This window comes from Vicia villosa, unplaced genomic scaffold (genome assembly GCF_029867415.1).
Source record: "Vicia villosa cultivar HV-30 ecotype Madison, WI unplaced genomic scaffold, Vvil1.0 scaffold7, whole genome shotgun sequence".
NCBI lineage: Eukaryota > Viridiplantae > Streptophyta > Magnoliopsida > Fabales > Fabaceae > Vicia > Vicia villosa.
In genome coordinates, this window is record NW_026706810.1 from 1,944,359 (window position 1) to 1,958,427 (window position 14,069).

Sequence of the window (14,069 nt, forward strand, 5' to 3'; positions counted from 1 at the left end):
AATCGATTTCCTCTTTGATATTTTGTTTCTCCAGACTTCCAAGAGTGCTTTTCCCATAAGTTGCTTTCCACGAAACGATCTCAAAGTCTTCCATAGTGCATTTGAATTATCAAGGACTTCAATACACCAACTTAATTCAATTGCTCCAAGTTCTTCATACCTAAACTTGTCACTAACTTCTTGAACACCAAATTTGTCACACCTCTCGTTAATCCGTAACTTGTTATTCGCTTTAACAGTATCATAATCGCAACTGGCTTGCACACACCAGATCCCTCAAGTAATGAAACCTCATTGCAACATGCTTGCTTCTCCCATGTGCTATGGGATTCTTAGCAAGACTAATAGCTGAAACATTATCAACCAAGAGTGTGACATCTTCCTCCATATTGCTGCCCAACTCTTCCAGCAGATTCACAAGCCACAAAGCCAGACACGCACACAACGACATCGTGATATACTCGGCCTCACAAGAAGAGAGTGCCACCACAAGTCCCTTTTTATAACACCAAGGGATTAGAGCTCCTCCAAACATAAAGACATAACCAGATGTAAACTTTCGATCGTCCTTATCTTCGCACCAATTGGAATCCATGTAACCGAGAAATTCGCACTTTCTGCCCGTGTCATTTGTGGGAAAAAGAATTTTGCAACCAAGAGTACCTTTGACGTATCGTATGATTCTCTTAACTGCCGCCAAGTGACACACCTTCGGTCTCTCCATGAATCTAGTTGCAATACCGACACTAAACACCAAATCTGACCGCGTGTTGCATAGATAACGTAACAATCCAATCAATCTCATATATTGCATTGGATCCACATCCTGCTCATCATCACCTTTGGACAGTTGTAACCTTGCCTCAGTTGGTGTATTTGCAGCATTGTAATGATCCATATCACACCTCTTCAATATCTCATGTGCATAATTTCTTTGATGTATATGAAATCCCAATTTTGACTTGTGGATCTCTATACCAAGAAAGTAAGTCATGATACCAAGGTCACTCATTTCAAACTCCTCCCTAAGCTCACTCTTAAACTTAGAAATTCTCAACTTATTGCTGCCCGTGATCAACAAATCATCCACATATAAGCAAAGTATTATCACATATTTGCTCACATTCGTCTTCACATAGACTCAATGCTCCGAAATACACTTGTTGAAGCCCACATCGACTAGGAAACCATCTACGCGTTTGTTCCAAGCTCTTAGAGCTTATTTCAAAACATATAGCGCCTTCTTCAATTTGCAGACCCTTCCCTCTTGATTTGTCACGACAAAACCAAGGGGCTGTTTGAAGCAACTGGAAAACTCATCAAAACAATGAAGTCGTCATCGAACATTTATTTATCCTATGCGAGGGAAAGGAAAAACATCAAAGAAAACCTAAAAGAAAAAAAACCAAGGTCTCACGAACAAAGAACGGGTAAGGGTTTCGATTTCGCAAGAGGAAAGTATTAGCACTCCTCACGTCTGTGGTACTCCACAGGAACCACTCTCGCTTATTTCTAATCTAAGGGTGTGTGTGTGTAACATGCAATGTGTTAGGGGAACATGCAATGAAAGGATAAACAAAATAAAAAAGAAAAGTCGCTTGCTAGGGCGTTCGTACCCTATGCCTACGTACGTCCAATGTGCAATGGAGAAATCAGAGTGTCGTAGTTCGGGTAACTATGTTCTGTTTCTATCTCAATCCTCGTCTTCTGAAGAAACGGAATCAAGCACCTAAGGGATCATGCAATGAACAAGCAATGTCACAAATATCCTAGCAAACATCAGGTAAGACATATGAACAGGAATCACAGGTAAACAAGTGAACATGCATCACAGATAAGCATGTGAACAGGCATCACAAATAAGCATGGCATACATATAACAGGAATACATGCATGGCAAACATGTAACAAGAATACATATGGAGTGCGTGAACAGGAATCACAAATAAGCATGGGAACAAGAATCGCAAATAAAACATGTAGCAGGAATACATGTGAAGTGTGTGAACAGGAATCACAAATAAGCATGCGAATAGGAATCGTAGATATAACATGTGAACAAGAATCACAACTAGGTAAACATACACGTAACAGGAATACATGCATGGTAAACATTTAGCAAGAATTCATGTGAGATGTGTGAACAGGAATCACAAATAAGCATGCAAACATGAATCACAAATAAAACAAGTGAACAGGAATCACAGGTAAGCAGAAATACACATAACAGGAATATATGCATGGCAAACATGTAACATGAATACATGTGCGGTGTATGAACATGAATCAAAATTAAGTAACATACACGTAACAGGCATACATGCATGGCAAACATGTAATAGGAGTACATGCGAAGATATGTGAACAGGAATCACAATCAAGTAAGCACATAATCGAGCGCCACTCGACAAGAAAACAACTAACCAAGGTCTGGGCATCGAGGTAGTGACTTGGGAATGGGGGGTGCTTTAGCCAGTGGGTCATATCAACTGAGGAAAATAAGAAAAAGAAAGTAAAAAATGGGAGCTTTATCCAGGGGGTCATTTCAACCGAGGAAAACAATCTATCATGGGAGGAAAAGGGAATAGTCACCTGTGCGTGCATGCACAAAGCTTCAACGTCAGTCAACACGAGCTAGACAAAGCTTGGGGATTCGATTGAAATATCCTTTTCCACTTGACGGACTCGATAACTAGATCTGGGGACGAGTTCAAAAGCATCAACGTGTAACGCGAGCTAACTGAACGACTCGATGAACTGGTGGGGGTCGATTATGGACTCTTCCCACCTACCTTCTCATGAGGACTTAGTGATGTTGCCTTGGATGAGTTCTTATTGCATCATGACTCCTACAAGCACGAAAGAAAACACCCAAAAACAGAGTATCCTTTGAGGACTTCCAATATGCCCTCCAAGTGGCAAGGACTCCCAATCCTACTTCTCATGGCATCAAAAGGAAAAATGCGGAAATAGTAAATCGATTCAAGAAATTATATAGAATGGATAGCAATCTGTAAATAAGAAAAGTAAGAGGTAAATAAACCCAGAGACTTCGCGCAAGCTAGCATCAAGCAACAAACAAAGTCAGAAATCTGGTAGACGGTGTAAGCATAAAGCATCATCAGCGTGAAAGTAAATCACGAATCTGGAATGTGTGTCGAATACATCCAAACAATACACCTGGTTTTCCAGCTAGATTTATAAGGTGGATCATGATAATTGCGACTACTGTCACTTACAAATACAATGTGAATGGTGAATACACTGAGGTTCTTTTGGCCAAGAAAGGGCTCAAGAAAGGGGATCCACTATACCCTTTGTTGTTTGTAATCATGACGGAATATCTTTATCGAGGCCTCCAAGAACTAAATTTAAACCACAACTTCAATTTCCATGCCAAGTGTGAAAGAATAACCTTGATCAACCTGAGTTTTGCAGACGACCTTCTTCTCTTTGCTAGGGGGATGCAATTTCCATTGAACTCTTGATGATTGCTTTTCAAGAGTTTTCTTCATCAATTGGCATCATTGTGAAGAGAAGTAAGTACAATATCTTTTTTAGTAGTGTTGATGAGACAACCAAACAATCCATTCAATGCACTACTGGCTATAATGTTGGCTCATTGCCCGTTAGATACCTAGGGCTACCCTTGACTAGCAAAAAAACTAAATGCTAATCAATTGCTTATTCTTGTGGAGAAAATTGTGGCTAGGATAAGACATTAGAGGTCCAAACTTTTGAGCTTTCCTAGAAGATCCCAATTGATCAAAAGTGTGTAATTTGCCATAACAAACTACTGGATGCAATGCATCCCTATACCCTAAAAAGTTATAAGACAAGTGAAAAGCATTTATTGATCATTCTTATGGGCTGGTAGTGATAACATTAGTAGAAAATAACCTCTATCTTGGGAGAAAGTTTGTACCGAAAAAGCAGGGTGGCCTAAACATTATATGGCTGAAGGATTGGAATACTACATCCCTCATTAAGTTTATGTGGAATCTCTTTGGAAAGGCAGATAGCATGTGGATCAAATGGATCCACTACTACTATATAAAATACCAGAATATAATGACTGTCCCTATAAAGAACACATGTTATTGGATCCTAAAACACATTTTAAAATAAATGCAGAAAATTGTTGGATTGCAGGTCTAGAATTCTATGCTTCAGCAGCAAAAATTGTTAGAACAAGATTTGTTCTGATCAATTATCTTAGTTTTGATGATAACAATAATATGAATTTTGCTTAAGATAATATGGTACTCTAATCCAATGCAATTTCCTTTTCAGGAAATATATAAAGAGTATGCATAATTCAGCGCTCAGAAGCTTTGTCTCAAATGGTTCAGCATGCAACATCAGAACATGGTCTGGCAAGACATCAGAAGATGGTCGAAGCAGAATCAGAACATGGGTCTATGAAAGCATCAGAAGAACAAGAGAACAGCAGCACTGAAGTTCTGATGGTATCACGCTCAGAAGCACTTCAAGGTCAGAAGATCAGAAGATGCTTTGCACCAAGCTGTTTGACTCTGATGATATTCAAACGTTGTATTCACAAACATCAGATCAGAAGGAAGTACAAGTGGCAAGCTACGCTGACTGACAAAAGGAACGTTAAAAGCTATTAAAGGCTACGTCAGTAGACACAGCGTGAACAAGGCTCGAGGTAGTTGACAAAAGCGTATAACATTAAATGCGATGCTGTACGGAACACGCAAAGCATTAAATGCACTCAACGGTCATCTTCTCCAACGCCTATAAATATGAAGTTCTGATGAGAAGCAAGGTTAACGATTCTGCATCAAAAACAACTCAAATTAACTTGCTGAAACGCTGTTCAAATTCAAAGCTCAGAATCTTCATCTTCATCAAAGCTCACTACATTGCTGTTGTAATATCTTAGTGAGATTAAGCTTAAACGTTAAGAGAAATATCACAGTTTGTGATTATCGCTTTTAAGAAGCATTTGTAATACTCTTAGAATTGATTACATTAAGTTGTAAGGAACTAGAGTGATCGTGTGGATCAGAATACTCTAGGAAGTCTTAGAGGTTATCTAAGCAGGTTGTAACTAGAGTGATCGTGTGGATCAGTATACTCTAGAAAAGTCTTAGAGGGTATCTAAGCAGTTGTTCCTGGAGTGATCAGTGTGTGATCAGAAGACTCTGGAAGACTTAGTTGCTGACTAAGTGGAAAACCATTGTAATCCGTGCGATTAGTGGATTAAATCCTCAGTTGAGGTAAATCATCTCTGCGGGGGTGGACTGGAGTAGTTTAGTTAACAACGAACCAGGATAAAAATAACTGTGCAATTTATTTTTATCTGTCAAGTTTTTAAAGCTACACTTATTCAAACCCCCCCTTTCTAAGTGTTTTTCTATCCTTCAATTGGTATCAGAGCGCCGGTTCTAAGGTGCAAGCACTTAACCGTGTTTAGAAAAGATTCAGGAAGAGAAAAACGCTTCAGTAAAAGATGGTTGATGAAAGTGAAAAGTCTACACCTGCATCTACATCTGGCTCTGCTGAGCAATACAACGGTAACAATGGTTATACTAGACCGCCGGTATTTGATGGTGAAAACTTTGAATATTGGAAAGATAAACTGGAAAGTTACTTTCTTGGTCTAGATGGTGATCTATGGGATCTTCTGATGGATGGTTACAAACATCCAGTAAATGCCAGAGGCGTAAAGCTGACAAGGCAAGAAATGAATGATGATCAGAAAAAGCTTTTCAGGAATCATCATAAATGCATAACTGTTTTGCTGAATGCTATCTCTCATGCTGAGTATGTTAAGATATCTAACAGGGAAACGGCCTATGACATATATGAGTCCTTGAAAATGACTCATGAAGGAAATGCTCAAGTCAAGGAGACTAAAGCTCTAGCTTTAATCCAGAAGTATGAAGCCTTCAAGATGGAGGATGATGAAGACATTGAAAAGATGTTTTCAAGATTTCAAACTCTTACTGCTGGATTGAGAGTTCTTGACAAGGGATACACCAAGGCTGATCATGTAAAGAAGATCATCAGAAGCTTACCCAGAAGATGGGGTCCTATGGTGACTGCATTCAAGATTGCAAAGAATCTGAATGAAGTTTCTCTGGAAGAGCTTATCAGTGCCTTGAGAAGTCATGAAATAGAGCTGAACGCAAATGAGCCTCAAAAGAAAGGTAAGTCTATTGCATTAAAATCCAATATCAAGAAATGCACTAACGCTTTTCAGGCTAGAGAAGAAGATCCTGAAGAATCAGAATCTGAAGAAGAAGATGAACTGTCCTTGATCTCCAGAAGGCTAAATCAACTCTGGAAGACCAAGCAAAGGAAGTTCAGAGGCTTCAGAAGTTCAAAGAAATTTGAACGTGGAGAATCTTCTGATGATAGAAGATTTGACAAGAAGAAGGTCATGTGCTATGAATGCAATGAGCCTGGACACTTCAAGAATGAATGTCCAAATCTTCAGAAGGAAAATCCCAAGAAGAAGTTTCATAAGAAGAAAAGTCTTATGGCAACCTGGGATGAGTCAGAAGATGATTCAGACTCTGAAGATGAGCAGGCTAACTGTGCGCTGATGGCGACAGAAGATGACGGATCAGAATCTACATCAGAATCAGATTCTGAAGAGGTATTTTCTGAACTTACTAGAGAAGAGTTAGTTTCTGGTCTAACTGAACTTCTGGAACTCAAGTCTCAAATCAGTCTCAAATACAAAAAGCTGAAAAAGCTATTTGAATTTGAAACAAAGAAGCTTGAGTTGGAGAATTCTGAATTAAAAGAAAAACTTTTAAAATTATCCAATAATGTTGGATCTCCTTCTGATTCAGAAAAATCCACTCCCAGTCTAAACCATATTCTGAAAGAATATGATTTAAGTTTCAGGAAGTTCTTATCTAGAAGTATTGGCAGAAGTCAGCTAGCTTCTATGATATATGCTGTGTCTGGAAACAAAAGAGTTGGCATTGGTTTTGAGGGTGAAACCCCATACAAACTTGAACCTGTTGATGAAATGAAATTCACATACAAGCCATTGTATGATCAGTTCAAGTATGGCCACTCCCATGATATTAGGCACACTTCACATGCTCAAAGTTTTCACATAACACACACCAAAAAGCATGTGACACAACCTAGGAAATATCATGGAACTCACATTAAAAATTATCATGCTGTTCCTCCTATTGCTTACAATGTTAAACCCAAGTTCAATCAGAACTTGAGGAGAACTAACAAGAAAGGACCCAAGAAGATGTGGGTACCAAAGAAAAAGACTATTTCTTTTGCAGATTCTCTTGGTGACAAAGAAGATAAAAGTCAACATGACATGTCTCCTAGACTTAAGTTGGTCTCAACACCTGAAAGGAAAAAAGACTGTCTTCCAAGTTCTGGTACTTAAATATGTTGAAGAAACTTTGTCTGAAGGAGATCAGAAAAGATAGTTTATCAGTCTTGAAATCATTTGTCTTGTTTGTTTCTCAAGCAATGGTGTTTCGTTCTTGAGTATTCTAAATGCTCTAAATGCTACAGAATATACAAAATTGAAACATTGATTGTGGACGAATCAATAAATATCTGGTTTGATGATAAACTTGTTTCTGATGAAACAAAGCAGCTTAAGAATTTCTGCAGATACAATTTTGTCGTATCAGAAGCTGCAGAACAAAGAAGTGAATCTCCAGAAGCTGTGTATATCAGAAGTAATGGATCAGAAGATCATTCAGATTTATATCAGCACACTTCAGAAGGAGTGTTTCCAGAAGAGAAAGTTGATCAGATCAGAAGCAGTGATCTGAATCTGAAGGCGTAAAGTCCATTCTGAAATTTACAGCTGTCATCTATTATCTTATGGTGAACACGTGTCTGTACGGTTAGTACAAAGCGTGCAGTTGAAAAGACGCCGACCTAGGTAACTGTATTAAATCATTTCATTTACTGTGTTCTCTCTCCTAATGTCATTTCTCATTAAATGCATAATGATTTCTTTTTAAATCTTTTAAATAACCCGCTTCATCTTCATTCCCTCTTTTTCTCTCTTTCTCTCTCTTTTGTGCATTCACTTCGTTGCATTTCTCTTCAAACCCTAGTTTTCTGTTTTGATCTCAAAGCATTATCATCATGAACTCTTCCTCCTGTTCATCTTCCTCAAAAGAAAGACTTACTTCTTCACAAATCCTTCTACGAAATTATGAATATGCTCCTTTGAAAACTTGCTTGATACCCACGAAGGACTTGGAGGTTTTATGTGAAACTGCTGTGGACTTCAACAATCTTAAAGCGAATGGCTTTAAGTGTGATGCAAGAATCCTTGAGCAAGGATGGTCCAAGTATCTCAATAGATTGGTTGGTCCAATTTATCCTGATCTTGTGAAGGATTTCTGGGTACATGCAACGGTTACCCCAACGGCCATCATTTCATTCGTGCTAGGGCATGAAGTGGTTATCTCTGAAAAACTGATCAGGAAGCTATACAATCTGAATGATGAAGAAGGTTGGTCTGGTTTTCGACATACATCTGTTGATTGGTCAATAGTTGAAAAACAAATCTCTAAGTCTTCTGGGATTGACTCTAATAACACAGGCACCTTGAGGCCATTTTATAGAGTATGGGATGAGATTATTCTGGGTTCTCTTCACCACAGAAAAAGGATGCTCTCCTCTTCTTACATCAGTCCAGATCACAAGCACACTCTTTTCTGCATTGGCAAAAAGACTGAGATCAACATCTCTCACATTCTGTTTGAGAATCTGAAGACTTCAATCCTTGAGTCAAGAGAAGAGGAAAGGGCGAAGTACCCTCATCTTCCAAGAACGACTATTCCGTTTGGAAGAATGATTTCAGACATTCTTACTGAAAGCAAAGTGCTGGACTCCATCAGAAAACTCAATGCATCCCACTTGCTTGGAGTAGTTCAAGGTCCCATTTTTAATGGTGTGGATCTGTTCAGATTAGAACTCATTAAAAATGTACCTTCTGTGTGCCCAAGTTTTCCTGACATTCTCTCAAGAAGAGTTGTTGCTGAAGGTTTTGCCTCCCTGTTTCAAGAAGAACTGCATCAGGTTGTCAAGTCTTACCTGGAAGATTGTGTTAGGAAGCAATCAGATATTGATCCTGCTTGGATCCGTGGCAGATTACTTCCGTCCAAGGCTGATCTTCTGAAGAAGGATCAGAAGGAACTAAAGGCTAGGCTAAAAAGAAAAGCCCAAGAAGATGAGGCTGAGAAAGCCAAGAAGTTGAGGGTCACCTATGATCCTGACAAGGTGGACTCTGAAGAACGAAGAGATAAAAGGATCAGAGATTCCTTTCGCAGAACAAGATCTTCTTCTTCTGTACAAATCTCCAGAAAGGTTTTTACTCCACCTCCTTCTGTCCCTAAACCTTCTCCCCAATCACCTCCTTCTGAACCAAAAGTAAACTTCACCTTACCAAATCCTTCTCCATCATCCTTCTCCTCTCCCATTCTAAACCCCACACCTTTAAGTATTCTTCCCCCAACTCCTTCTGATAAATCTTTCTCACCAATTCCCTTTACAAACACTCCATCCTCGTCTCAATCTATCATTTCTGATATTCCACCCTCATCAATCATTCTCTCAGATATCCCTTCTTCCTCATCCACTGCACCTCCACCTTCTATATCCCATCCCTTACCTACCAGAAAATCCAAACCTTACTGTCTTCTCTACCCTGACTACAAATTCACCTTCAATCCGCCTGAACCTGAACCCTATACCTATCTGGAACTTTTCAGACATAAGGTGATTAGCAGTCTAGACCTTCTGAAGGATGCATTTCTAAATGGTCTGGATGATGTTTCTACAAGAAATCTCTGGAGAAGATTTCGCAATGATTTTCAAACAGAAGCAATGGGAGTACAGAAAAGACAAGTGGCTGCTGCCCCTGGCTACCTTCTGGAAGAAGATAATGGTATATACTACCATCCTCTCAGAAATTGTGTTGCTGCTAAGGAGAAGCCCTTTGTGGATGAATTGGAACAATTGAGATTGGCTGCTGAAATGGAAGCCAATCCTTGCAGGGAGATTGTGGTCTGGATACCTCAATATCCTGTTCTACTTGGAGACTTCAAGACTCTCTTTGACTATCTGAGGGAAAACCCTTCTAAGAAAGATCCAAACTTGGTCATTCCAGAAGTTGTTGACCCACCAGAAGTTGAAGGTCCTTCTGCTCCCAGGAATCTAGCTGCCATTCTTCAGGCACTTGAGAATGGAGACTCGGAAATTCCTGCTGCAGAATATGGAGATGCTTCTATGCAAGAAGCAGATGCTGAAGATCATGTTGCTAAAACTGTTCCTGTTGAGGAAATCCCTGCAAATGATCTATCTATGGAAGCTGCAGATCAACATGTCATCCCTGTGGATAGAAGCTGTGAAGCTTCTTCTGATGAATCTTCTCGTCTTGCAAGGACTCTGGAAGAAATTCAGAAGAGACAGGATGAGCAAAGCTCACTCAATGCTGAGTATAGCGCTTTCATGGTGAGGCAAGAAGGACACAACAATAAGGTTCAAGAGATGCTGACCAAGATCTTGTCAAGACTAGGGCCATCTTAGGTTGAGTCTGTGTTGTTTCTTTCTTTTCGTTGCATCTGTTTTGTTTTGTGCATCTGATCTTTCTTATCTTCATGAACTTCTGTACCTGCTGTTTGAACTTCAATGAAATCATCTTCTTCCTCCGTGTGTTTCGTTTTGTTTGTCTCTGAATCTTTTTTGCTTTTTGATGTTATGACAAAAAGGGGGAGAAGATAAATGATAAATGATTTGATTAATCTATCAGTTGCTGGGTAAAGCTCCCACACATTCACTAACAAGAACTGCAAGTTCTATATGGTTTAAGTGTTTTGCAGGTATAAAGAAGTGAAGAGAATCTTCAAAGCAAACACAAGAAGCAAAACCATGGAAACTGAAGCAAGCTGAGTGCTGTCAAGCTTCAGAAATCAGAAGCAAGAAAGAAGAATGAATCAGAAGCACTGATAATAGAATTTGATCCATATTTGTCTATTTGTTCTGACAAAATTCTATTTGCTCTGATACATTATTTTAGCCTATATGGCTCTGATACATATCATGTGTTCTAATATACATTTTATGTTCTGACTCGTTCATGCTGACTTTTGTCGTTTAGTGTTTGTTCTGTAACATTTCAGGATGTAGAGATGCTCAGATGATGCTCTGGTACATTCAACAATGTTCTGATACAAATCTAGCATGAAGTGATGTTGGTAGAAATTCAAAAGCTCTGAAGCTATCCGAGGGAAGCAGAAATCAGAAGCTGTGAATGTTCTAAAGATCCAGAAAACTCAAGTTCTGAAGCTGTCCTAAATAGAAGCAGAAATCAGAAGCTGTGAATGTTCAGAAGATCAAAGAAATTCAAGTTCTGAAGCTGTCCTAGATGGAAGCAGGAATCAGAAGCTGTGAGTGTTCTAGGGATCTAAAGGAATTCTAGTTCTGAAGCTGTCCTATGGAAGCAGAAGTCAGAAGCTATGAATTCTCTGAAGACAAGAAGCTTATATGATCGTCTCTACCGAAATAATCAGGGAAGTCTTTTGTTAAAGTTCTTCGAGTATTTATTTCAGGGGGAGATTATTTATCTCAGGGGGAGATTGTTAATCTCAGGGGGAGACATATTCATATGCTTATGCTATAGCTGTGTAATTTGTCTTTTGCCGTCTGTTCTTTCTGATCGCAAATTCATATCATTTATATATGTTTTTGTCATCATCAAAAAGGGGGAGATTGTTAGAACAAGATTTGTTCTGATCAATTATCTTAGTTTTGATGATAACAATAATATGAATTTTGCTTAAGATAATATGGTACTCTAATCCAATGCAATTTCCTTTTCAGGAAATATATAAAGAGTATGCATAATTCAGCGCTCAGAAGCTTTGTCTCAAATGGTTCAGCATGCAACATCAGAACATGGTCTGGCAAGACATCAGAAGATGGTCGAAGCAGAATCAGAACATGGGTCTATGAAAGCATCAGAAGAACAAGAGAACAGAAGCACTGAAGTTCTGATGGTATCACGCTCAGAAGCACTTCAAGGTCAGAAGATCAGAAGATGCTTTGCACCAAGCTGTTTGACTCTGATGATATTCAAACGTTGTATTCACAAACATCAGATCAGAAGGAAGTACAAGTGGCAAGCTACGCTGACTGACAAAAGGAACGTTAAAAGCTATTAAAGGCTACGTCAGTAGACACAGCGTGAACAAGGCTCGAGGTAGTTGACAAAAGCGTATAACATTAAATGCGATGCTGTACGGAACACGCAAAGCATTAAATGCACTCAACGGTCATCTTCTCCAACGCCTATAAATATGAAGTTCTGATGAGAAGCAAGGTTAACGATTCTGCATCAAAAACAACTCAAATTAACTTGCTGAAACGCTGTTCAAATTCAAAGCTCAGAATCTTCATCTTCATCAAAGCTCACTACATTGCTGTTGTAATATCTTAGTGAGATTAAGCTTAAACGTTAAGAGAAATATCACAGTTTGTGATTATCGCTTTTAAGAAGCATTTGTAATACTCTTAGAATTGATTACATTAAGTTGTAAGGAACTAGAGTGATCGTGTGGATCAGAATACTCTAGGAAGTCTTAGAGGTTATCTAAGCAGGTTGTAACTAGAGTGATCGTGTGGATCAGTATACTCTAGAAAAGTCTTAGAGGGTATCTAAGCAGTTGTTCCTAGAGTGATCAGTGTGTGATCAGAAGACTCTGGAAGACTTAGTTGCTGACTAAGTGGAAAACCATTGTAATCCGTGCGATTAGTGGATTAAATCCTCAGTTGAGGTAAATCATCTCTGCGGGGGTGGACTGGAGTAGTTTAGTTAACAACGAACCAGGATAAAAATAACTGTGCAATTTATTTTTATCTGTCAAGTTTTTAAAGCTACACTTATTCAAACCCCCCCTTTCTAAGTGTTTTTCTATCCTTCAAAAATACCACACCATAAACCTGAGGTAGAGTGGAAAAAGAACTGGTATGGAAACTTGGCAAGACCTAGAGCAATGTTTATTCTCTAGCAAACCTATCAGAAAAGGCTTGCTACAAAGGACCAGTTGTGTAAATTTGGGATTATCAGGGATGAAAAATGCTGCTTCTGCAATGATAAAGAAACTCTCCAACATAAGGATGGAAAGCATATGGTCTCAGGTTCTCATTTGGATGAACGTTTATCATACCCCTCTTGGTTGGGATGATGAACTGAGGTGGATAACTACAAAATGCAAGGGAAAAGGGTGGAAATATGATTTGATCAAGTGTGGTATAGAAGAAACTGTCTATGAACTATGGAAATTAAGAAATGAACATTGTTTTGGTACCCCTCGCAGTGACTCAAATAGCCTGAATCAAACTACTAATGCTATTGTGTATAGAACGTGATTGAAACCAAAGCTTAGGCCCTTTGTTAGCAGCCTATTAACGCCTTAAGTTGGTTGTGCTGTAAGGATATCTAGATCCTAGGATCTCTATGGTTGTAATGGTTTTGGTTGAATTAATATAAATTAAGAATGATTACCTTAAATTAAATTTTAGTTACTCTTTGTATATATTCATACATTATCTCCCTCTTTCTCTCATAAATTAAGAATGATTATCGTATTTGATCGGTGTCTCCGTATTACAACTATGAAGTTAACTCGTCACACAATTTCCTTCAAAAACTCATGGAGTTATCTTCCATACTTTGAATTAGATCATGATATGTCTTTTGAATATAAGTACATACAATTTCCATTTCAATGTGCTTCTGGAGACCAATAATTATGTTTGACATATTCATCGAAATCTCATTCCTGTCATAAGTCTCTAGCTTTGGTTGCTTAACCAAAGACTTAAGGATTCTACAATCAATGATGTGTTTGGTGAACATATACTTTTTATAATGGGTGGAGGCAAGATGGGTTAGGGGTGTTCGCGATGCGGTTTGAACAGCTCTGACGCTAAAAGTTATCCGAACTGCAAGAGAAAAACGTGCGGTTCGATTGGTTTTTAAAAGTAAAGCCAAACCAAACCAAACCAATGCGGTTTAGATTGGTTTG

The 14,069-nt window shown here is 38.7% G+C and overlaps 1 protein-coding gene across 1 annotated transcript; it reads right to left on the reverse strand.

Annotated features, from left to right (window-relative positions):
- Positions 1 to 241: 241 nt before the first annotated feature.
- Positions 242 to 994, reverse strand: LOC131643134 (secreted RxLR effector protein 161-like). The gene has a single exon (XM_058913287.1). It carries the CDS (start codon positions 992 to 994, stop codon positions 242 to 244), a length of 753 nt encoding a protein of 250 aa, XP_058769270.1.
- Positions 995 to 14,069: the final 13,075 nt, after the last annotated feature.